The sequence below is a fragment of the Esox lucius genome, chromosome 6 (genome assembly GCF_011004845.1).
Source record: "Esox lucius isolate fEsoLuc1 chromosome 6, fEsoLuc1.pri, whole genome shotgun sequence".
NCBI classification, from domain to species: Eukaryota; Metazoa; Chordata; class Actinopteri; order Esociformes; family Esocidae; genus Esox; species Esox lucius.
This window is the reverse complement of record NC_047574.1, coordinates 275,756-301,137: the sequence shown is the minus strand read 5'-3', so window position 1 is coordinate 301,137 and position 25,382 is coordinate 275,756. Positions and strand designations below refer to the sequence as shown.

The 25,382-nt window shown below is 42.7% G+C and overlaps 2 protein-coding genes across 3 annotated transcripts in view; one reads left to right on the top strand and one right to left on the bottom strand.

The window, feature by feature from the left end:
- The window catches only part of LOC105027570 (caskin-2), a 69,428-nt gene extending 68,663 nt beyond the window's left edge, over positions 1-765 (top strand). The window contains exon 21 of the mRNA XM_020044040.3: positions 196-765. Coding sequence (XP_019899599.3) covers positions 196-292 — 97 coding nt within the window. The 3' untranslated portion in view covers positions 293-765. The remainder of the gene's footprint in view (positions 1-195) is intronic.
- Positions 766-2,586: 1,821 nt separating this feature from the next.
- The window catches only part of slc9a3r1a (SLC9A3 regulator 1a), a 34,630-nt gene continuing 11,834 nt past the window's right edge, over positions 2,587-25,382 (bottom strand). Inside the window, exons 2-7 of one of the 2 annotated variants that reach the window (XM_020044049.3) lie at positions 15,722-15,892; positions 8,949-9,102; positions 8,234-8,277; positions 4,299-4,412; positions 4,119-4,152; positions 2,587-4,067 (exon numbers count right to left, since the gene is read on the bottom strand). In XM_020044049.3, coding sequence (XP_019899608.2) covers positions 3,949-4,067; positions 4,119-4,152; positions 4,299-4,412; positions 8,234-8,277; positions 8,949-9,102; positions 15,722-15,892 — 636 coding nt within the window. In that variant the 3' untranslated portion in view covers positions 2,587-3,948. Of the gene's footprint in view, positions 4,153-4,298; positions 4,413-8,233; positions 8,278-8,948; positions 9,103-15,721; positions 15,893-25,382 lie in introns of both variants that reach the window. The other variant, XM_010867359.5, reaches the window with a different exon arrangement.

Genomic DNA, 25,382 nt, shown 5'->3' with positions numbered 1-25,382 from the left:
TAATCAGGATGCATATTGGAAATGAAATTATACAAAATTCAGGTAAAGATGTATAATTTCTAAAAAATATTTATATAAAACTGTTGAAGTCATCCTCAGAATAATAGTTGATGGAAGCACCATGGTGTTGTAACTTAATTGGCTACAGACATGTTGAAACTGTTTAATGTTATAGCCCTAACCCCTCACTTCCAGTGACAGCAGCACCGTGGAAGCAGCAGGGAACATTCTAGATGACATCGGCAACATGTTTGATGACCTGGCTGAACAGCTGGATGCCATGTTGGATTAAATCCCCCTGATTCGGAGCAGTTGATTTGGTTGCCAGATATCTGACTGCAACACAAATGACACCCTACGCCCTATATAAGGTACCATCTTATTTCCAGAATTGGAGTAATTTGGGACATAGACCGACCTGCATTTTCCTCAGCCCCTCTCTCCCAGGGTGAACTAGGACGTATGAAGGGAGAGAGGGAAATGAGGGGATTGTAAAAAGGATAAGAGAAGGGGAAGAAGAAAAAAGGGAGCAGTGTCATTGGGAGCATTGAGGAGGTGTTAGGAGAACATCTGACTGAACTTTGGGACACTGAAAGACAAACAGAATTTGTCTTCATAAAAATGTCAACGAAAGCACCTACTAATCTCCACAGAACAACACCTGTGGATTGTGTTGTTGGAATAATATCAGTGAGAGACACAGACACACAGACAGACAGACAGACACACACACACAAGTTTGTACAGATATCCTTATGGGGACCAGAAAATAGAAATTGCATGCTGCCTTGCCCTAATCTTAACCCTAAACCTAACAGATACCCTAACCTTAACCTAACCCTAAACCTAACCTTAACCTCAAAGAAGTAAAATGTATGCCCAAACTTTACCTAGATGTAATGCCTTACCTTAACCAACAACCCTAAACTTGGACCTTGAAGAAACCCCAATTCTAACTACCCTGAGCCGGACATTGACATTTGGTCCCAATGAGTTTAGTTAGACCACGCACGCACGCACGCACGCACACACACACACACACACACACAGAGTACTTTAATACATGGGACAGGGACAGGTTTATGACACTGGCTTTGGGCCAAACACATTTGCCACTGAGGGAATAAGAGAACATTTTGTTATATTCTAATTATATAGAAATTATGAAAATATTCTCAACATCAGATTATCTTAAATTATTAAGTGTTTTTTTCTAAAAGGGAACACCTGTTTAATTCTAGATCTGCTACATCCCATTAATTGTAAGGTTTGTTTGACATTAATAAACAGGGGAAAAACGTTTAATGTTTTTAAAAGTTATACTATCTCTATTCCATGCATGTTTGTATTTTTTAGGGTTTACCGAAGTGGAAATCTTGTTTTTGCCACCAAAACCATCAAACCAACATGTGGGGGATGTGATACCTGCTTATTGTACAGATCCAGCCCTGTGGAGTTTTATTAAAGGTGCTGGACTACCTGATTCTGTATGTAGGCTGAGAGCTGTAGTATGCACTCTACAACAGGTTAGGACAGATCCACTGCATCAACATAGAACTGTAACCTCCTGGAAACCCAGACCTGAGGGGTTCACTACAGTTGAAACCGCTTTGCAATATTAATGAACTTGGGTAGATACGGAAGATACTGTGTTAACTTTGCTATGGTGGATAAAATGAATCTCAATACTAGTTAAAGGCACAATTTGTAATTCTTCAATGCAGCTCCTGCACTTGTTTATAAACTTTGGGTTGGTTCTGTGTTAATCTGGGGCATACCCAAAAACCAAAGGCCCATTTCAGTGATGGTTTCTTAAAATGTTTAAGCGTCTTTCATATGTATTTAACTTTTGTTAACCTTTCTGACAAATTAGGTTTGGGTCAGACATGTATTATTGTTTAATTCATGTTTTAAGAAAGTTTGTTTGATCCAACTGTATACATCTGTAGTCATGTCAACAGTATTGTTTTATTTATATTTTTGTTTATATATCAACATTTCATCATTATAAATTCATGGCTGTAGCTTAGTTGCCATTTTACTGTTTAGTAGGTATTTAACTTTGTGTTTAATGTTCACATATAGTGGCTTGTGCGTTGTTTAATCTTCATCTGATTGTTTGTGGCCCAAACGAAACCCAGTCCCCATTATAATGTACCTCTACTATACAGTCCAGGACTAAAGGAACTTTATAATGTCAGTGCCCCTCAAAACTGACATTAAAGACATAACTCACCAGGATACAGACCTCGATGATAGTTGATAGACTTATCATACGTGTAGACAAGGTAAAACAAGCACTCCTTCAGTTTTGTTTACTTGACCATTCTCCAAACAAAGTTGTTTTGGGTGGACCATTAACCATTCTGAGTCTTTGTTCTTAAACTTCAACATGGTAAACTTCAAATTGACCAAAAGGGTAAGAACAGTGGTGTAACATGATTTCATATTAGAACTTCCCAGAGCACCAGCGGACTTGACACTTGGTTATAGTCATTCTTATCCATCAGTTGACTGTTTAACTCATTAAAGGAACAATTTATACTAAACTCTCATTTTCCTTTACAATCTCACAGAACACACAAGTTTAATAAGACATGCTTGAACACAATTTTATAGTTGGCAATCCTCAAAACTAATGCTCAGCCCTTCTACTTTGAATGGTTTCCAACACTTACAGCTGTCCAGGATCAGATCAGAGTTCATACCTGGTGGACAGAATTACATTGATACATTTCTGCAGTCAAAGGCACAACAGACTGCCTTGATCAGAGCTAAATTAAACAAGTTGCATTTACACAGGTAGCCCAAATCAGACATTTTCCATTTTAACATCAGATCTTCTCCTAGGGCTGAACTTGTTGGGCAAAATGTGCAAAGTGCATTTAGAATCATTCTCTCTGGCTAAATGAAGCCATGTACAGTAGAAACATATGCTGTACTGCATACAACCAACAGATTCTGGGAAATTATAAAAAAAAGGATTACTCTCTTTATGACAATTCACTTCAAAATAAAATTTCCTTTTGTAATTTGTGCTTATCTAGTAAAAGAAAAAAAATCTCTTCACACCATTCTTTAAAACATTGAGACAAAGGCAGGAAAAACATTTCTGAATTACAATGGTAAAAAATGTATTGCAAAAGAAACATTGGCTTTAACAACAGTGGTAATTGAACACCAGTTTGAACAGCTTGTTTACTCAGGAATGTTTCAACTTTACAATAAAAAGTTTAGGTGGGGTTCAAAAAAGTGTAGAACCACATGCGATTGGTCCCTTCAACCAGGAAATGACCATGACTGGCTATCACATTTAAACAGAGAATGTCATGCTTTCCAAACTCTTAACTTGGAATTCTAAGAATCCACCCAATAGTGTTGAAACATCACACAGTGGACAGCATTAGAATGATGTAACTCCTAAACAAGTAATAACTAAACATTTCTGTAGATCTCTTGTAATACACGCTAAGACAATGGCCTGGAATTGCAAAAGACATAACAGATTGTCTGTCATTAATTTATTCAGAAGTATTTAAGCATTAAATAAGTTTGATTCATCTTGAGTTCTTCATAAAACAGTCAGCTCCAACTTGCTATTGGCTCATGATTCAACAAAAAAAATCTGATTAACAAGAACATTCAACATCACCTTATGACATATCACATCATTAGATCAATTACTCTAAACAATATGTAAGTTCTCCTTTTCCCAGTATCCTATATCTTTATTCTTCATCATCCTACTCTATAACACCAGAACTATACATTGATTTGTCCATCTTTAAATTGTTTCACTGTCTCTTATTTATGAAATGAAATTTCAACTATTTTGAAAATTGAAAAGCTCCTAATTAACACAATGATAATCATAAAATCACAAAATATAACACTGCTTTCACATTATCTGTGTGTGTTTAGAGAGCAAAAGAGAGAGAAATAAGTGGTTCACAAGTTACTGAAGAGTTCATTTCTCTTGCTCCAGTCCATAGCTGGGGCTTTCTTGGCTGCCCGTTTCTGGCGAGCTTTCTCCTTGGCCTGAGCGAGAGACATGCTGAGGGACAGACCTGCTTCAGCTTTCTCCTTGGCCTGAGCGAGAGACATGCTGAGGGACAGACCTGCTTCAGACTCCTCAGCCGGAGCCAAGTCGGTCTAAACACAAACATGCAGAGACACGAAGACGGAAAGACAGAAAGAGACATCATTAAAATAAATATGTTGACAGCTCACACGCACCTCTGGAGGCGCGTGCACACGCACGCAAACACCTCTGGAGGCAGGCACGCGGACACACACACCTCTGGAGGACGGGTACTGGCAGCAGCTGGCAGGAGGGAGTCAGTAGAGGAGGAGCTGGATGTAGATGCTCTGATGGACTCTTTGGGTTTCAATGTTGCTGTTGTCTTATCCAGCTGGACAAACACACACACACACACACACACACACACACATTTGTATGGCTATCCTCATGGGGACCAGAAAATAGAAATTGCATGCTCCCTTGCCCTAATCTTAACCCTAACCTCAAACATCATATCGCTCAACACACACACACACCGCTCACCACACACACACACGCTCACCACCCAGACACACACACCGCTCAACACACACACCGCTCACCACCCAGACACACACACCGCTCAACACACACACCGCTCAACACACACACACACCCACACACACACACCCACACACACACACACACCCACACACACACACACACCGCTCACCACACACACACAGCTACACACACCCACACACACACACACACCGCTCACCACACACACCGCTCACCACCCAGACACACACACCGCTCAACACACACACACACACACACCGCTCAACACACACACCGCTCAACACACACACACACCCACACACACACACACACCCACACACACACACACACCGCTCAACACACACACACACACGCTCAACACACACACACCGCTCAACACACACACACCGCTCAACACACACACACACCCACACACACACACACACCGCTCAACACACACACACACACACACACACACCGCTCAACACACACACACCGCTCAACACACACACACCGCTCAACACACACACACCGCTCAACACACACACACACACACCGCTCAACACACACACACACACACCGCTCAACACACACACACACACACCGCTCAACACACACACACACACACCGCTCAACACACACACACACCGCTCAACACACACACACACCGCTCAACACACACACACACACCGCTCAACACACACACACACACCGCTCAACACACACACACACACACACCACTCAACACACACACACACACACACACACCGCTCAACACACACACACCGCTCAACACACACACACACACACACCGCTCAACACACACACACCGCTCAACACACACACACACACCGCTCAACACACACACACACACCGCTCAACACACACACACACACACACACCGCTCAACACACACACACACACACACCGCTCAACACACACACACACCGCTCAACACACACACACACCGCTCAACACACACACACACCGCTCAACACACCGCTCAACACACACACACACACACACACACACACACACCGCTCAACACACACACACACACACACCGCTCAACACACACACACACACACACACACACACACACCGCTCAACACACACACACACACCGCTCAACACACACACACACACCGCTCAACACACACACACACACACACACACACACACACCGCTCAACACACACACACACACACACACACACACACCGCTCAACACACACACACACACACACACCGCTCAACACACACACACACACCGCTCAACACACACACACACACACCGCTCAACACACACACACACACACCGCTCAACACACACACACACACACACCGCTCAACACACACACACACACACACACACCGCTCAACACACACACACACACACACACACACCGCTCAACACACACACACACACACACACACACACACACCGCTCAACACACACACACACACACACACCGCTCAACACACACACACACACACACACACACACCGCTCAACACACACACACACACACCGCTCAACACACACACACACACACCGCTCAACACACACACACACACACCGCTCAACACACACACACACACACACACACCGCTCAACACACACACACACACACACCGCTCAACACACACACACACACACACCGCTCAACACACACACACCGCTCAACACACACACACCGCTCAACACACACACACCGCTCAACACACACACACACACCGCTCAACACACACACACACACACCGCTCAACACACACACACACACACCGCTCAACACACACACACACACACCGCTCAACACACACACACACACACACACACCGCTCAACACACACACACACACACACACACACCGCTCAACACACACACACACACACACACACACACACACCGCTCAACACACACACACACACACACACCGCTCAACACACACACACACACACACACACACACCGCTCAACACACACACACACACACCGCTCAACACACACACACACACACCGCTCAACACACACACACACACACCGCTCAACACACACACACACACACACACACCGCTCAACACACACACACACACACACACACACACACACACCGCTCAACACACACACACACACCGCTCAACACACACACACACCGCTCAACACACACACACACCGCTCAACACACACACACACCGCTCAACACACACACACACACACACACACACACACACCGCTCAACACACACACACACACACACACCGCTCAACACACACACACACACACACACACACACCGCTCAACACACACACACACACACACACACACCGCTCAACACACACACACACACACCGCTCAACACACACACACACACACACACACCGCTCAACACACACACACACCGCTCAACACACACACACACCGCTCAACACACACACACACCGCTCAACACACACACACACCGCTCAACACACACACACACACACACACACACCGCTCAACACACACACACACACACCGCTCAACACACACACACACACACACACACACACCGCTCAACACACACACACACACACACCGCTCAACACACACACACACACACACACACACACCGCTCAACACACACACACACACACCGCTCAACACACACACACACACACACACACCGCTCAACACACACACACACACACCGCTCAACACACACACACACACACACACACCGCTCAACACACACACACCGCTCAACACACACACACCGCTCAACACACACACACACCGCTCAACACACACACACCGCTCAACACACACACACCGCTCAACACGCGCTCAACACACGCTCAACACACACATCATATCGCTCACCACACACACACACACCTCATATTGCTCACCACACAGACCGTAAGGCAGGATTTCTCATGCAGCAGCCAACCCTCAACAACCAGGGCGATTTCATTACCCGGGACCAGTGTGTTCTGTGCAGTCCATTTACTGCTAAAAGCTAAAAAAATTACAATTGCCCAGCAGCTGACCAGACACATTAAAGTGTTCTTTACTCTCAGTCTCATTAGTCAGAGTTAGTGAGAGACACAGGAAACAGCTAATGGGATAGTTAGTCATCTCATTAACATAATCCCCAGAAGGAATTACAGAGGCTCGCAATCCCATGACCCTATAGGACTAGGAAGATAGCAAGAGCTCACACCAGCCCACTCATCATGCCTCTGATCAACAGTAACCATGGCACCAGGTTCAGCCCGATGTCATCGCTGCTAAACCCGTAATTTTGTTCCCAGGGTGTTATGGTTGCTTTGTCCACTGGCATCAATCCCAGTATGCATCCCAAACAGAACCCTGCAACCCATCTACAGCACTATTTCTGACCTGAGCCTAAAGGGGGAGCAAAATCTTTAACAAAATGCTTTAGTCTGATCTGAAAATATGAAATATAGCCTATTGTCAACTATCAAAAACAAGCGATAACATACTCGAAAACTCGGGGAGCACGTTACCCTGAGGTCTGTAGCTTGTCTGTTATCCCCTTTACGATGGAAAAATATGTAAGTTGTGTCCATTTTATATAATCTACCACTAATCAATATGTTGACGTTCCGGCCACCACTCATGCACCTCTTTTTACCCTAAAACATATTTCATGAGTAGTCAGCTCTTACCTGCTCCTGGGCTCCTCCATTGGACACAGGTTCAGGGAGAGGTCCTGGAGAAAAGACAAGTCGATAAGTGGAACGTTCCATTAGTGGGAAAACATTGTTTGACTGACATTGAGGAATACAGTCCAAACGGCAGAATAACAATTTTATTAAACACCTCCGGTCCTATATGAAGTCAGTGTAATTTTTTACTAGTCTGTATAATTAATACTGTGGAAATTAAATGACAAAGGGTTTGATTTTAGTCCCAATTGCTTCCTTTACACCCCAGCTTTCACTGTTGATACTGTTGCCATGACCATCTACAAAGAGAACGATATAGGCTTGGTTTAGTCACCTGATGGCCAGCTAGCTAGTCCTTCTCACGAAACGTCAGTTTAATCATTAACTTCAACAAGGCCACTGTGTTTATTAGCATTTTTGAGTGTGTCTAAAAACAAAGGGATCAATTCAATCAAACCCACATTGCAGTATTTTTCCATTATTAAAATAAACTCAGATTGGTCTGAAGTACCGTATAAAAACAGACAATGACAAATAATTCTTCATAATGAAGAGGGCATAGCTCCAATGTGGCAGCCAGACAGAGTAAATACACACTTTTATCCTTCCTGGTTGTACTGTGAAAATCCAAGATTCTTAGGAACCTGGCCAGTGTTTCCCAAAGAAATATGTGTTTGTGTGTGTCCATTTCCAGAGTGTGTGTGTCCAATTCCACCTGTGAGATGGGCTTCAGTAGGAGTGACGTTGCAGCTGTTGAAGAAAGCATCAGTCTCAGGATCCACCACCAGTAGACTGGTCTCATCTCCCCCGGCTTTAATGGCAGCCACCACCTCACCATGCTGCATGTCAATCACAGACATACTGTTGACCTGGAGGAAGCAGGGAGAAATACAAGATCATCATTATCATCATCACCACAGACACTGTTGACCTGGAGGGAGCAGGGAGAAATACAAGACCATCATCAATGTCATATTATTATTCCCACCATTGACAAAATGCTCACCTGGATAAAAGAGATACAACTCCATTGTACAGTTAAAATAATAAACAGTTAGACACCATAGTTCCAGTAGAGATCCCAGAACATCCTCAATGTCGTGGAAGAGACTATATGTTACACTAGGTTGTGGTAGTTAGAGATTATATAATGTTAGACTATGTTGTGGTACTTAGTTTTTCAGATCACATATTAGACAGTTTTTGGTTAGTAGTGGTTAGATAGAGAACAGTATACTCAGTCCAGTGGTCCAATAGCCTAAGTTTTAAATGGAACTTGTCAGATCTCAGAGGGAAGCATTGCAGTAACATCTAAACCTGCCTTACAACCAAACACTAACCAATGGAATACCAGTATAGTAAAATCTAAACCCGCCTTACAACCAAAAGCAACTAGTGGAATTCCAGTGGGAGGAAAATCTGAGGTGGGAATACCATCAGGAATCTCTCTCACAGACTCCCACACTCCAATCAAACAACAGAGCCCTTGTACACCCTGTGCCAGATTCTGGCACAGGGGGTACAACATTTCTCCCATATCTAACAACTTCAGCTCACAGAATTATTTTCTGGTTAGTAGTAAACATCAATAAAGCACAACATACAGCCTTGACCTGTTAGAAATGCTGTTTGAAGTCAGTGTACGAAAAGTGCACGAGAGTAATTGCCTTCAGAGACAGACAGCATAATGAGTGTAATTCACCTCAGAGACCGACAACGTAAGAGGAGCATATTTCTCCTCAGAGTCAGACAGCGTAAGAGGAGTATAATTCACATCAGAGAGAGTGTAATGGCGCTTTTCCACTGCATGGTACCAACTCGACTCAGCTCTACACAGCTCGCCTTTTTTGCTTTTCCACTGGGAAAAAGTTAGGTTAGTACCTGGTACCACATACTTCCTTTAGTACCTGATCTGTCAAGGTTCCAAGCGAGCTGAGGTGATACCAAAAGGTGACGTGGAAACACTGAATATTTCTGATTGGACAAGAATGACTCAAAGCGTGCAGCAAATCAAAACAAGCTGGTCTGCTGTTAGCCATACAGTGTCAGTAAATGGTTTTAACGAAATGAGGACGGCGCGTCTTTGTGGGTCTGTCCCAGGAGTCATTGCATTGAAATTGGTTAATTTCAGTGCCAGTGCATAGGACCAGACTAATTTAAGCGATCGTATTTTCACAAAAAAAACCTCGGTTTGGACCTATAAGCACTGGCTTTGAAATCAACGCGCTGTTTCTCGTCTTTTTCCAACTCTGGGTTTTTCTATAGGCTATCTGGCATACATTGCACTGGTCAAAGTAGTAAAGTCAAGCCAAACAGAAACAACCTACCATGGTTTCTTACAATTTTAGCAGTCTGAAATGTAATAAGACCAAAGTTACTGCTCCCACAGGCTTTCTCGCTATACCAGTATAAACGCTGCCTTGTGTACAGTAGGCTATTCTGTAGGCAGTTATTTATACTTTTTAATCGAGTTGGAGGGGTTATGTAGGTTGTTTTGAATGTGTTGGCGTTGACAAGTTAGGTGTATACACTTAAATCTAACAGAAAATTGCAGTTACGTAATTTTTATAGTGCAGGGCGATCATTCTATTCTACTTTTCACGGTTTTTCAAACAAGGTCTGTGACCATGTTATCCAGATTTAGTTTACTTTTGATTTGACACTTTCCGTTCAAAGCTTGTTAATTTAACAGAAAGTTGGAGTTCATTCAATAGGTGTTTCTGTTCACTGCAGGGTTTATGGTAGTTGGTGAATGCTGGTTTTTCACCGGTATCAGGGGCACGATATCTCCATTGTTGTTCCTGTGTGTGTTGCGTTGTAGGTGGAGTCATGGCAGTTTTTCTGTGATGTCACTATGGGCGGGGACAGGGTACTATCTGCAGTGGAAAACCAACCGAGGCGAGGCGTGTAGAGCCAAGACGAGCCGGTACCATGCAGTGGAAAAGCGCAATTAGAGGAGTGTAATTCACCTCAGAGACAGACAGTGATTAAGTGTGGTTGTATTCATGACATCGGGATCAAGGACCTTAAAACCAAAAGCATCAAGGACAAAAACATTGTCAAGCAGTCCACTGACCATGTGTATAGTCATCTGAAATGCATTTACATTAACAGGTGTGTCTTGTTAAAGTTAATTGTTGGAATTTCTTAATGCTTTTGAGCCAATCAATCAGTTGTGGTAAGGTAGTTTTGGAATACAGAAAATACATCATTATATACAAACCCGTTTCCAAATTGGGACACTGCTTAAAATCCTAATGAAAACAGAATGCAATGATGTGCAAATCCTTTATTCATATATTTAATTGAAATAGTATAAAGGCAACATATCAAATGTTGAAACTGAGAAATTCTATTGTTTTTGAAAAAATAAATTCCTGTTTTGAATTTGAACCAGGAACACATTTCAAAAAGCGTAACGTTTACCATTGTGTTGCAACACTTTCTTTTAACAATACTCTGTAAGCGTTTGGGAGCTGAGGAGACCAATTGCTGTAGTTTTGAAAGTGTAATGTTTTCCCATTCTGGCTTGATACAAGATTTCGGCTGCTCAACAGTTTGGGGGTTCCTTGGTCGTATTTTTGGTTTCTTATGGGGCGTTTCCACACTGCAGTATACTGGCTTTATCTTCACAAAGTAGTTACTGCAGCTTGCTTTTGAAGTAAATATAGCAAATATGTCGAAAGAATAAAGGCTGATCAGTTAAATTCGCTGCTTTATGTACACATTTTCACATTTATGTTTTTCTCTACCTTTGCGTAGTTTTAATGAAAATGTCAAAGCAAATGCTGAAAGGGGGCATTCTTGATCAACCGATGTCACAAAGTCATTAATTGAATCTTGGGACAGTAACACTGATCGCTTGTCAGTGATGTACTGTAACATTATTCAATATATTATATACATGCCTATCACAGCAGTCTACATTATAGGAGGACCTATAGGGAGTGATTAATGGACGAGAGGACACTCCCCCTGAGGCAGCTGTTATTGTTGTTTGTGATTTTAATAGAGCAGATATAAGGAAAGTTTTACCAAAATACCAACAGCACATTAACGTTCCTACCCGGGGTGATCAGACTCTTGACCATTATTATTCACAAATAAGGAATGGTTACAAACACCTCCCCCACTCTGCATTCACACAGACCTCAATTTTGCTCCTCCCTTCCTAAAAACAACACCTAAAACAGAAAAACTGTTTCTCAGACAGTTCAACGCTGGAATGAGGGATCCAATACTGCTCTACAGGAGTGCTTTGAAAAAACAGATGGGCAGGTGTTCTGTGATGCAGCTGATGGGACATTGATGAACACAGACCCTCTCAACACATATCCCCAAATACACTGACAATGTCGTCCCGAGGGTCACAGTCAGGATAAAGAGTCATATTACCAGAGCACTGACCCTGGGGAGGGCTGCGACACCACAGAATACAAAGGAAGAAATAGCAATGATGCTCATCTTGCTGCCTCGCTCCTTGATGAGCTCAACACCTTCTATACACGGTTTGAAGTGACCAACACAGTTCTTTCAGCAAGGCTTGCTGAGAACCAGGCCAACTACAATCTGTCCCTAACCACAGCTGACGTGAGGAGAGCTTTCAAAAGAGTGAACCCTCTGGTGTCACCAGGGCCAGATGGAATTCCAGGCTGTGTCCTCAGGGGGTGCATCGACCAGCTAGCGGCAGTTTTCGCCTCCATATTCAATATCTCCTTTTCTGTCTGCATTCCCCTCCTGCTTCAAACAGAGCACAATCGTCCCTGTACCAAAGAAACCTTCCATCACCTGCCTGAATGACTACCACCCTGCAGCACTGACCTCAACCATTATGAAGTACTTCAAGTGACTGGTCAGAACTGCTCCACCCTTCCTGACACTTTGGACACTTTACTGCCCCAATAGATCTAGACAGTCATCGCCATGACCACACACACCACCCTCTCCCAAATGGAAAAAGGCAACACATACGTGAGGACGCTGTTTGTGGACTACAGCTCTGCATTCAACACTATTGTGCCTGCTAAGCTTGATGCTAAGCTCAGGACCGTGGGAACACCGCCCCCACAATTGGATCTGGAACTTCCTGACGGACAGACCCCAGCTGCTGAGAATGGGCAACCTCACCACTGCACTGACCCTGAGCAGTGGAGCCCCCCAGGGCTGTGTACTCAGTCCTCTCCTGTACACAATGTTCATTCATGACTGCGTGGCCACACACAGCTCCAACATCATTGTCAAATTCACGTATGGCACTACAAACCTGGGCTTCATCCACAACGAGACCACTTACAGATAGGAAGTAAAGAACCTGGCGACATGATGTCAGGACAACAACCTCTCAATGTCAACAAGACCGAAGAGCTGATCGAGGACTTCAGGAATCGGCAGGGGGGAGGTCAAAGATGACCTCACTTGGTCCAAACAAGCGAACTCAGGAAGTATAGTTGTTTTTGGGCAGTTTTCACTACTGAGGAGAAATTTGTCATGTCTGTAAAAACTCTCACCAACATCTACAGGGGCACCACTGAAAGCATGCTCTCAGGCTGCATTACTGCCTGGTAAGGCAGCTGCTCCACTGCAAATTTCAAGTCCTGCAAGAGGGGGGTAAAGTCTGTGGAGCACATTGTCAGCTGCCATCTCTACCATACGCAATGCCTGAGGAAAGCACAGAATATCAAAGATCACAGCCACCCAGGCTATGGTCTGTTTACACTGCTGCTGTCTGGTAGACAATACCGGAGCATCTGGGCACACACTTCCAAACTCAAAAACAGTTTTTGCCAATAGTTTTATTCACAGTCAAAACAAATTATGCATTAGGATTTGTTCAGGATAAACAAAAACTTGACTGGCTACAACCTTCACTAGCTACGTTATAGAAAGCCTAAAATAAAACTTTACGATTACATTGCAACTATTTCTGGTGGGTTTTCGAAGTACGCATCCGTGCATGCTATTCTGGGTATCGTTTCCACAATTCTCGTCTTCTCACTTCACAAAAAGTCTGTTATCGTTACCTATATTGATAGTAATTGGATCAATGTCATTCATGAATGAAAGCAAAATGAACAGTGTTGTGCCAAGAAACGAAATAGCTTTGGCAGTGTAAAGTTCATTTTCAGTCTCGCTAGTAATTGCTAAATTATTAGGACAATTCCAATTAGTAAGTTAGTAGATACTAGTAAGCCTATTACTGTCTAATAAGCTGTTAAAACGACCAGTGGCACAAGCCATACAGTTCATAGATGCTATTTGTGTTATATTTAAATGTTATTCAGTTTAACACAATGCTTAAATGTCTAGAAAAATATTCAGACTTTGCGTAATGTTAATGCGTGACAAAATGTTGCAATGTCGAGATGCTATTCTGACACTGCAATACTTATATTGCCATGGCATAGTGGTTAAAGCCTCTCACGCGGGAGATCTGGGTTCAAATCCAGCGAGGGCAACAACATTTCTCACTTCTAATTGTGGGCTGGCTGAACTAGGCTTGCCTTATTACACACATGTATCTATAATATTAAAAGATTCTACCAATTGCGGCTAGTTTACACTTATGTATATTACTGCCATACTTTCTATATCTAAATGTTCAGTAATACAACCCAGAATGCTGCCAGTTTATTTAAATTAAAAAATGTTAACTGCTGCTAGTGTTCAGTGTTATAATGTTGCTTTATTTGGTTATTTTTTGTCTGGTTATATTTTTGCTTATATATTCTTAACTCTCCCTAAGTAGTTGAGGGGTGCCATGTCACAAGAACCTCATTGTGCAGGATGACACGGTGTTGTCTGGTGCATTTGACAAATAAACCTTGAAACATTGGTGTACAGAGGCTCATTTAAAAATTGTTATAGGCTGATTGCTCATAATAAAACCCTTCTGCAATGATGTTAGCACAGCAGAAAACTTAATATAGAAAACAATATAACCGGCCTTCGTTAGACTTGTTGAGTATTTTGAGCATCAGCAAATGTGGGTTCGATAACAGAAATTTCTACTGAAACCCTTCAGTCTATTCTTGTCTCGAGAAATGAAGGCTACTCCATGCATGAATTTGCCAAGAACCGAAGATCTCATTCAACGATATGTACTACTCCCTTCACAGAACAGCGCAAACTGGCTGTAACCAGAATAGAAAGAGGAGTGGGAATGTGATGATCTGGAGGTGCTTTGGTGGCAGTAAAGTGGGAGATTTGTACAGGGAAAAAAGGATCTTGTAGAAGGAAGGCTATCACTCCATTTTGCCACACCCTGTGGCCCGGCTGGTAACGAGAACACTGGCCCGGCTGGTTTATGTGAAGTTGGTGAATTTACAGATACCTATCTTTACTGGGAACAGTTGATTTCACTCTGTCAGGAAGCATTAAAATCATCAGAATTATCACTCCAAAACAGGGTGTTGTATCCTGCTACTGAAATCTGCATTCATCCCAGTCACCACCAAGAGAGCATTGTGAAATTTAGAAGTAGGTAGGTACCTGTATGATCTTGTCCTTGGGTTTGAGACCAGCCTTTTCAGCAGGGGAGTCTTGATCCACAGCCCTAATGTACTGACCCGGTTTGGACTTCTCACTGTGCAGGTTGAAGCCGAAGCCGGTGGCTCCCTTCTTCACCAAGCACAGACGAGGACGCAGCTCTGCCTTTGAGTCCTACAGAAATAAAACATATTACATATATGTGATGCTATTAAGAGGACATGGACTACAATAAAAAACAATCCAGTTAAGAACAAACATGTATAGCGTGAGAGCAAGAGAAAACCTTGACATAGCTGATGAAATATCGAACGCTCTACAGGGAGACATCCACTCCTGAGTCAATACTTACACTAAAAAGATGCAGTTACTTAAATCACTGATATAATAAGCATTCAACGCCAAATTACAAAGCCACAATTCACATTAAATAGAGATATAAAAAAAAAACATATATACCATTAGTGTGATAAAGATCCAGAGAATTTATTCTACCGTCCAGCAACCAGCTAAAGACCAAGAAACAAAGACACAAAGTTCCTGTTGTCTGTGTTTTTAGAGCTCAGAGAACATGCCATGACAGGTTAACACCCTAGAGAGGATCCGGGATAATGAAAACAGCTGTTTTATTAGTGGAACGCAGAGAAGGCAGACAAGGACAGTAAACAGTATATTTCTCCGGGCACGGAGTGGGCTTTAGTGGAACAAGTACTAAACCTGGAATTGACATATGTTGGATTAAGTGTTTAATGTCACTACTGCTGAAGAAAGGCTAGCAGCTACAGTACATTGAAGCTCCTACTGTGCAGCAGTGAAAAGAGCAATGAGATTATTCAAACCCTTCCACCATCCACACAGCAACCAACCAAACATCCTACTATGGTTCCAGAACACACATCATTATACTGGAGACCTGCCATGTGACCCAGATTAGCATTCTAAAGGATTTGTCTAAAACACTAATGAGAACTGCGAGGTATCAAGAAATGAATGGATTAATTTAGTCCAGTATAAATGACAAAACATTAAATTAAAATGGCATTGTTATAAATTGTGTCAGAGCTATTAGCAGTTATGAGTCACCTAGTTGTTAATGATATGAGAGAGGTTGATGTCATAAAACCACATGTCAATTACATCCAATGGGACAGAAACTGTGAAGCCATTTTATTACCCAAGGACAGTTAGGGCTAGCATATATTTGCATTCAGCAGTGGTCAGGACAACATGAGCCCTAATAAAAAGCTATTTCCCTCCCACTGATAAAAAGAGGGCTGGTCCAGGGATTGTCAGTATGTTATCGTTAGTCACCTGATAATGATATTGTTACCAACCATTTAAAGCAACCTTTGCATCCTCATCCTGATTTCAAGCCCACAGAGTGTCTCCCTGCAGCAGGAGATAAACCCAGGAGGTTCATTTCAAATAGAGACCAGTACTCTCTCAAATGTAAACCACTTCACTACAGGCAATAGACAAAACTAATGCACTATGTAGACAGTCATAAGACAATGGCATATGACTAACTGACCAGCGATATGATTGATTGGTGACCCTCAAATCTTCACCCCATTATATCAACTTCCACATTTTGTGTTAAAATGGTTTTGGCAATAGAGCATCAAAAAAGTGTAAAATAAAATCTACAGTGTTCAAAATGAATAACCACATTTCCAAAAAAGTTGGGACGGTGTGTAAATGCAATGATGTGCACATCATTTAAACCGTTTATTCAATAGAAAATAGTACAAAGACAACATATCAAATGTAGAAAAAGAAAAAACTGTTTCCAATCAGCCATAACATTATGACCACTAGCAGGTTAAATTAATAACACTGAAACTCTTATTCATGACACCGGTCAGTGGGCGGGATATATTAGGCAGCAAGTGAACATTCTGTCCTCAAAGTTGATGTGTTAGAAACAGGAAAACTGGGCAAGAATAAGGATCTGAGCGACTTGGGATGGCTAGATGACAGGGTCAGAGCATCTCCAAAACTGCAGCCTTTGTGGGATGTTCCAAGTCTGCCGTGGTCAGTACCGATCAAAAGTGGTCCAGTGAAGGTAAAGTGGGGAAAAGGCCAAAGGGTCATGGGGGCTAAGGTTAATTGGTGTACATGGGGAGTGAAGGCTGGCCCGTGTGGTCCGATCCAACAGACAAGCTACTGTAGCTCAAATTGCTGATTAAGTTAATGCTGGTACTGATAGAAAGGGGTCAGAACACACAATGCATCGCAGTTTGTTACATATGGGGCTGCGTAGCCGCAGTCCAGTCAGGGTGCCCATGTTGACCCCTGTCCACTGCCCAAAGCGCCTACAATGGGCACGTGAGCATCAGAACTGGACCACGGACCAATGGAAGATGATGGCCTGGGCTGATGAATCACAGATCCTTTGTGCGTCGCATACCTGGAGAACACATGGCACCAGGACTTACTAACGGAAGGAGGCAAGCCAATAGAGGTAGTATGATGCTTTGGGCAATGTTCTGCTGGGAAACCTTGGGTCCTGCCATTCATGTGGATGTTACTTTGACACGTACCACCTACCTGAGCATTGTTGCAGACCATGTGCACCCTTTCATGGCAACGGTACTCCCTGATGGCATTGGCCTTTCAGCAGGATAATGTGCCCTGCCACAAAGCAAAACTGGTTCAGGAATGGTTTGAGGAACACAGCGTGTTCAAGGTGTTGACTTGGCCTCCAAATTCCCCAGATCTCAGTCCAATTAAGCATCTGTGGGAAGTGCTGGACAAGCATGTCTGATCCGTGCAGGCCCCACCTCACAACTTACAGAACTTAAAGGATCTGCTGCTAACGTCTTGGTGCCAAATACCACGGCACACCTTCAGAGGTCTAGTGGAGTCCATGCCTCGATGGGTCAGGGATGTTGTCGGCAAAAGGGGGACCCTACACAATATAAGGCAGGTGGTCATAATGTTATGGCGGATCAGTGTATATGCCCACTTTGAATTTGATGCCAGAAACACGTATCAAAAACAATATTGGAACAGAGTCAACAAAAGACTGGAAAAACTGTAATGCTAAAAAGAACCCTGGTGGAAAATATCTCAACTAATTAGATTAATTGGCAACAGGCCAGTAACATGATTGGGTATAAAAAGAACATCCCAGAGAGGATGAGTCTGTCAGAAGTAAAGTTGGAGAGGTTCACCACTTTGTGAAAGAATACACGAGCGAATAGTGCAACAATTACATTTGTCAATATAAAATTGCAAAAAGTTTGGGTGACAGGCACATTTGTGAAGGCATCATTAATGCTGAACAATATATAAAGGTTTTGGAGCAACATACGCTGCCATGCAGACAATGCCTTTTCAGGGAAAGCCTTGCTTATTTCAGCAAGACAGTGCCAAACCACATTCTGCATGTATTACAACAGCATGGCTCCCTGAAAAGTAAGCAGGCTAAACTGGTGTGCCTACAGTCCAGACCGGTCACCCACTGAAAACATTTGGAGCATTATGAAATGAAAAATACGACAAAGGAGACCCTGAACTGTTGAGCAGCTGAAATCCCATATTTCAAGCAAAATGGGAATGCATTTCACTTTCAAAACAACAGGAATTGGTCACTTTTTTTGGAAATGTGTTGCCGGCATAAAATTAAAATGGACATGTACTTTTCCAAAAACAATGACATCTCTCAGTTACAACATTTGATATGTACTCTTTGTACTATTTTCAATTTAATACAGGGATAAATGATTTGCACATAATTGAATTCTGTTTTTATTCACATTTTACACAGCATCCCAGTTTCTTGTTTGATTGTTTGTGACCCAGGTCAGCTTTATAAGTTAACACTGTTGGTAAATGTGCTGTGTTTATTTAGCATTGAGTTGTTGGTTTCATATGGCAGCACTACAGAATTACATTGCCTGCTAGCATAGTGCTCATTATAACTTGTTTTTATTTTGCCCATGAGTGAGAATTATTTATGGTAGGTTTCATGTTAAATTAAAAAAAGTTGTTAACAAAGATGTTAACACAGCCCTCCCCTGCCGAAAAACAAACACCCATAGCGGATACGCCCATAAGCAGCCATCTGGGGCAAGGTCGGACGTTTGCAGGTCAATTTGCACCGGAACAGTGTACGCGCACAGTTAGCGTTGAGGCGAAAATGTTTTGTGTAAGCCTAAGTGGTCTCATCAAACCATAGAATCTTCTTCCACTTGATCTCAGAGTGTCATACATGCCTTCTAGCAAACTATATCAGAGATTTTATGTGTTCTTTTCTTTTAGCCACTCTCCCATAAAGGCCACATTTGTGAAGTACCTGAGCTAATGTTTTTGTATGCAGAGTCTCCCAGCTCAACTCTGGAAGACTAACTCTTTTAGACCTCTTGGTGGTCTTCCTGACAAATGCCCTTTTCATCCACATATGTATAATGGGCTGTTCCCCAGCATTACGGGCTGTTCCCCAGCATTACGGGCTGTTCCCCAGCATTACGGCTGTTCCCCAGCATTACGGGCTGTTCCCCAGCATTATGGGCTGTTCCCCAGCATTATGGGCTTCATATTAGCTAACAAACTCAAAACTTTAATGTCTATGTAAGATTTCAAATAGTGTAGATAGGGAAGCACAGCAAATCATTTCTGCCAGAACTCTCAGCAGACATCTGCCATGAGGTGGATAGGTGAGATAAATGTCCATTAGTAGGAATGCACCAATCCAATATTAGCATCAGACATTAGTCAAAAAATATGGGATCAGGTCCCGGCAATATTGAGTCTGGGAACACATTCCCCCTCCCACAGAACCACCTTCACTGGGAACACATTCCCCCTCACACAGAACCACCTTCACTGGGAACACATTCCCCCTCACACAGAACCACCTACACTGGGAACACATTCCCCCTCACACAGAACCACCTACACTGGGAACACATTCCCCCTCACACAGAACCACCTTCACTGGGAACACATTCCCCCTCACACAGAACCACCTTCACTGGGAACACATTCCCCCTCACACAGAACCAACTAGCTCTTATCTGTATGAACTTCAAGATCCTGCTCCTCACCTACAAAGCACTGCATGGCCTTGCCCTGTCTTACCTTTACAACCGTGCCCCTCCTGTAGGTCCCTTTCCCCCTCTGCATAGCTCAGTCCTCAGTCAGCAGTTTTATTCCTTTGCATTGCTGTTTCTTATTAGATTAGATTCAACTTTAATGTGATTGAAAAAATACAAGTACAGTACAACAAAATGCAGTTAGCATCTACCCAGAAGTGCAAATAGAAGAGGGCAGAACATTTACAAGTATTAAGCATATGTATATTACAAGTGAAATGTATAGATGTGCAATGAAGGCAAATGCAGTACAAATGGTAGTAAATCTGCAATTAAGACAAATAGAGGAAGGCAGAAAATCTACAAGTATTAAGTTTAGTGTATGTTACAAGTGGGATAAATAGTTGTGCAGGTACAAATGCCAATTCTAAATGGCATTCTAAATGTGCAATTCAAGCAAAGGAATAAGGTAGCATATGCAACAGAAATGCAGGGACAGGAGCAATGAGGTTCCCGAGGTAGAAACGTGCCAGTAACAGCTGAAAATGTAAATTATTTGAAGTTGTACGGTGTTCTTGGATTTCTGTGTATTTTTTCATTGCTATAATAATTTTCAAGACAACTATTTGACAGGCAGGGGGATATGATGGGTGTGTAGCATGAAGAAAGCAAAAGTGTTTAAAAGTCTGTCTCTGTCGCTCTTCATAGCTCAGAGAGCAGGGGCGGAAAGCGCTGGGTCAGGTGGTTGGCCTGCTGCTAACAGGAAGCTTCGGCGGCTCAGTTTCCTAGCTGCAGCACAGTGTATCTATATGTGTGTAGGTGTGTGTTTAACAATCTTATCCTCAGCATATCAATACTGCACCTTTTAGCTTACAAATCTCCTCTCCCATTTCAGCTGTTTGAGATTCTGTTGATGCCAGTAGTAGACATGAAGTAGAAAAAATCCCTTGTGTAGTGGGAGCTGTGTAGGATCCTGGTAATGGTAAATGTAGGTTCAAGACCAGTGGACATGCAGAACCATGAGTCAAACCTAAAACACCAAATTCCATAGTCCTGTATTTCAAAGGTTAATGTTTTTATAGCTCACGCTAGTTTATGCTGACTCAGAGAGATCTGTCTGTGTGCACCCAAGTCAGAGAAACGTGCATCCAGTATCTGATGGGAATTGAACAATGGGACTCTAAACCCAACTGAAGTCCACACCTCTCTGGCAGCTAGGACCTCTAAGGGGGATTCCTCATTCTGTTGTTTCAATGAGTGTTCCTCACTGCACCACTGTAAAGAAAATCCATAAGAGATTCAGATATAGATTGAGAAAAAATACACAGCCATAATGTTTTTCCATGGAGGGTTAATGATGTTCTTTTGGTGCAGCTTCTTGAGAGTATTTGTGAGACTCTTGAACTTTATCTCTACAGTGTCATCTTGCACAACCAACTAGAGATAATCATCAACCAACTAGAGAAAACACTGCAATTCCAATCAGATCTGAACATCACTACGCAGAACAGTCTAGGAAGGGATGTGTGTTTAGTTATGGGTCCAAATGACTCCCTATATATGGTACCCTACATTAGAGCCCTATTCAATCAATCAAATGTATTCATAAAGCCCTTTTTACATCAACAGTTGTCACAAAGTGCTTTTACAGAAACACCCGGCCTTAAACCCCAAGGAGCAAACAACAGTAGTGTTGAATTTCAGTGGCTAAGAAAAACTCCCTAAGAAGGCCGAATTTTAGGAAGAAACCTAGAGATGGCCCAGGCTCAGAGGGGTGACCAGTCCTCTTCTGGCTGGGCCAAGTGAGATATTAAGAGTCCAATTGGAATAATTAATAAATGCATATGGGCTATTTCAATTTAGACTAGGTCAGAAGTAAGACCAGATGGACAAGAACAGGGACAGCAACAGGCCCCCCAAACCAGGTACTCCGCAGGTGTGGACCAGGACCTCATTTCCTCCTAAAGTTTAAAACGGGAAGAGACTGGGAAAATTCAGAAAATGCATTCCTCATATCAACAACGATTTATAGTGAAGAAGGAGAACTTAGTGTGGAAAGAGAACTGACCCAATCCACCAGCACAATAGTATAGCAGTGTAAGACCTTGGAACTGAAACGGGGGGGTCCGGCGACACTGTGGCCCTACCCGGGGGAGGCCCCGGACAGGGCCCAACAGGAAGGAAATCAATCCACCCACATTGCCAGGCACCAAACAACCGACCACCCTGAATGAGGGCCGAGTATTGCCAGCAGAGTACAGCCCAATTGCACAGAGAGACAACAAGCCAGTGACTCTTCCCCCAAAAGGCATTGGAGGGAGGGCATCCCAGTGGCGATGAGAGCCCGCCTGGCAAGACAGCAAGGGTGGACAGTATCAAGCCTTCTGGTCATGCTGCACCTAATCACAAACCGTGCTGTAGAGATTAGTTTGTAGTAGACACCTGAAAGTTGGCACTGAGTTTGCATTTCTAACAATAATTGGCAGATCATTCCACAGTAGTGGAGCTCTATGAGAAAAGGCCCTGCCTCCGGCTGTTTGTTTAGAAATTCTATTTAAAATTAAAAGGCCTGCATCTTGCGATTGTATGTTACGTGTAGGTATGTATGGCTGGATCATTTCAGCAAGGTAAGTAGGAGCAAATCCATATACTGATTTATAGGTTAACAGTAAAACCTTATCAGCCCTAACCCTAACAGGCAGCCAGTACAAGGACGCTAGGACAGGAGTAATGCGTTGAATTTTTTTGGTTCTAGTTTGGATTCTAGGAATCATGTGCAGCACTAATTGAAATGTATTTATTGATTTGTCAGGGTAACCGGATAAAAGAGCTTTGCAGTAATCTAATCTAGAAGTAACAAAAGCATGGATTAGTTATTCTGCATCAGTTTTTGATAGAAAGCTTCAGATTTCTGCAATGTTTCGAAGATGAAAATAAGCAACTCGAGACATTTTATATGTTCATCAAAGGAGGGGTCAGGGTCAAGGGTAACGCCGAGGTTTCTTACAGTTTTTTGGGATACGACCATGCAGCTGTCGAGGTTCACAGTGAGATCTGCTAACAACGCGCTTTGTTTCTTGGGTCCTAAAATTAGCATTTCTGTTTTTCGTGAGTTTAAGAGCTAGATGTTCTGTCATCCACTTCCTAATATCTGAAATGCATGCTTCCACAGTAGCTAATTGTGGGGCTTCCCCATGCTTCATTGAAATATATGTATGTCATCAGCATAACAGTGATTTCGGATTACATCGCCCAGAGGCAGCATATATAGTGAGAACAATAATGGGCCCAGAACAGAGCCTTGAGGAACACCAAAGCAAACCTTTGACTTGTCAGAGGATATGTCATCCACACTAAAACTGATATCTTTCAGATAAGATTTAAACCAGGCTTGAACATGTCCACGTAGCCCAATATGGGTTTCCAGTCTCTCTAAGAGAAGGGAGTGATCAATAGTGTCAAAAGAAGCACTAAGATCGAGAAGCAACAGGACAGATGCGGAACCTTTGTCTGAGGCCATTAGAAGGTCATTTGTTACCTTCACGAGTGCAGTCTCTACTATGATGGGATCTGAAACCGGACTGGAGCATTTCATAAATGTTATTTGTCTTCAGGAAGGCATTCAGTTGTTGGGAAAACTATTTTTCTATGATTTTTGAGAGGAATGGGAGGTTCGATATTGGCCTATAATTGTTTAATATGTCGGGATCCAGATTATATTTTTTTAGAAGATGCTTAATTTCCGCTGTTTTTAGGGAGTTTGGTACTCATCCGGAAAAACAGCTGACCTAGCACAGGAAATAGCTCCTTAAGTAATTTTGTTGGAATCTGGTCTAGCTGACAGTTTGTGGGTTTAGAACTCATTGCAAATTTAGTGAATGTGTCGAGTGATACGGTATAAAAAAATTCAAGTGTCCCCATTGACACCTGGTCAGGGAGGTTCAGGACAACTGAGATTTTGAGGACCATAACTATTTAAGGAGTCAGTTATTTATTTTCTAATGGTGATGACCTTTTCAAAGTAGTTCATGTATTCATTACAACTAAAGTGAAGACCCACTTCACTTGTTGAGCTTTGCTTTTTTGTTAACTTTGCAACTGTATCGAAGAGAAATTCTGTATTGTTTTTGTTCACCTCAATCAGGTTGGAGAAATAAGCTGATCGAGCAGATGAGTGATTTTCGGTATTGTAGTGTACTGTCTATCCAGGCTAGTCTGAATACTTCCAACTTGGTGGAGCACCACTTTCTCTCCAATTTTCTGGAGGCTTGCTTAAGTGCTCTAGTATTGTCTGTGTACCAGTGAGCAAGTTTCTTGTTGCGTATTTCTTTTGGTTTTAGTGGTCCAACCGTATCTAATGTATTTCGCAGTGTTGAGTTTAGATCCTTGATTTGATCGTTTACAGATTTATTTACTCTGTCGTAAATGAGTGAACTTGTAAGAATATCAAGGAATGTATTTGTAGTCCGAGAATTTATAGTACGGCTTTTGAGACTCATTGTTTGCGGAGCAAGTGGATATCTTGTTTTAACGGTAAATGTAATAAGACAGTGATCCGATAATGCAGGATTTGGGGGGGGGAATTATTAGATCTAAAATATTTTTCGTGACAGGACTAAATCTAA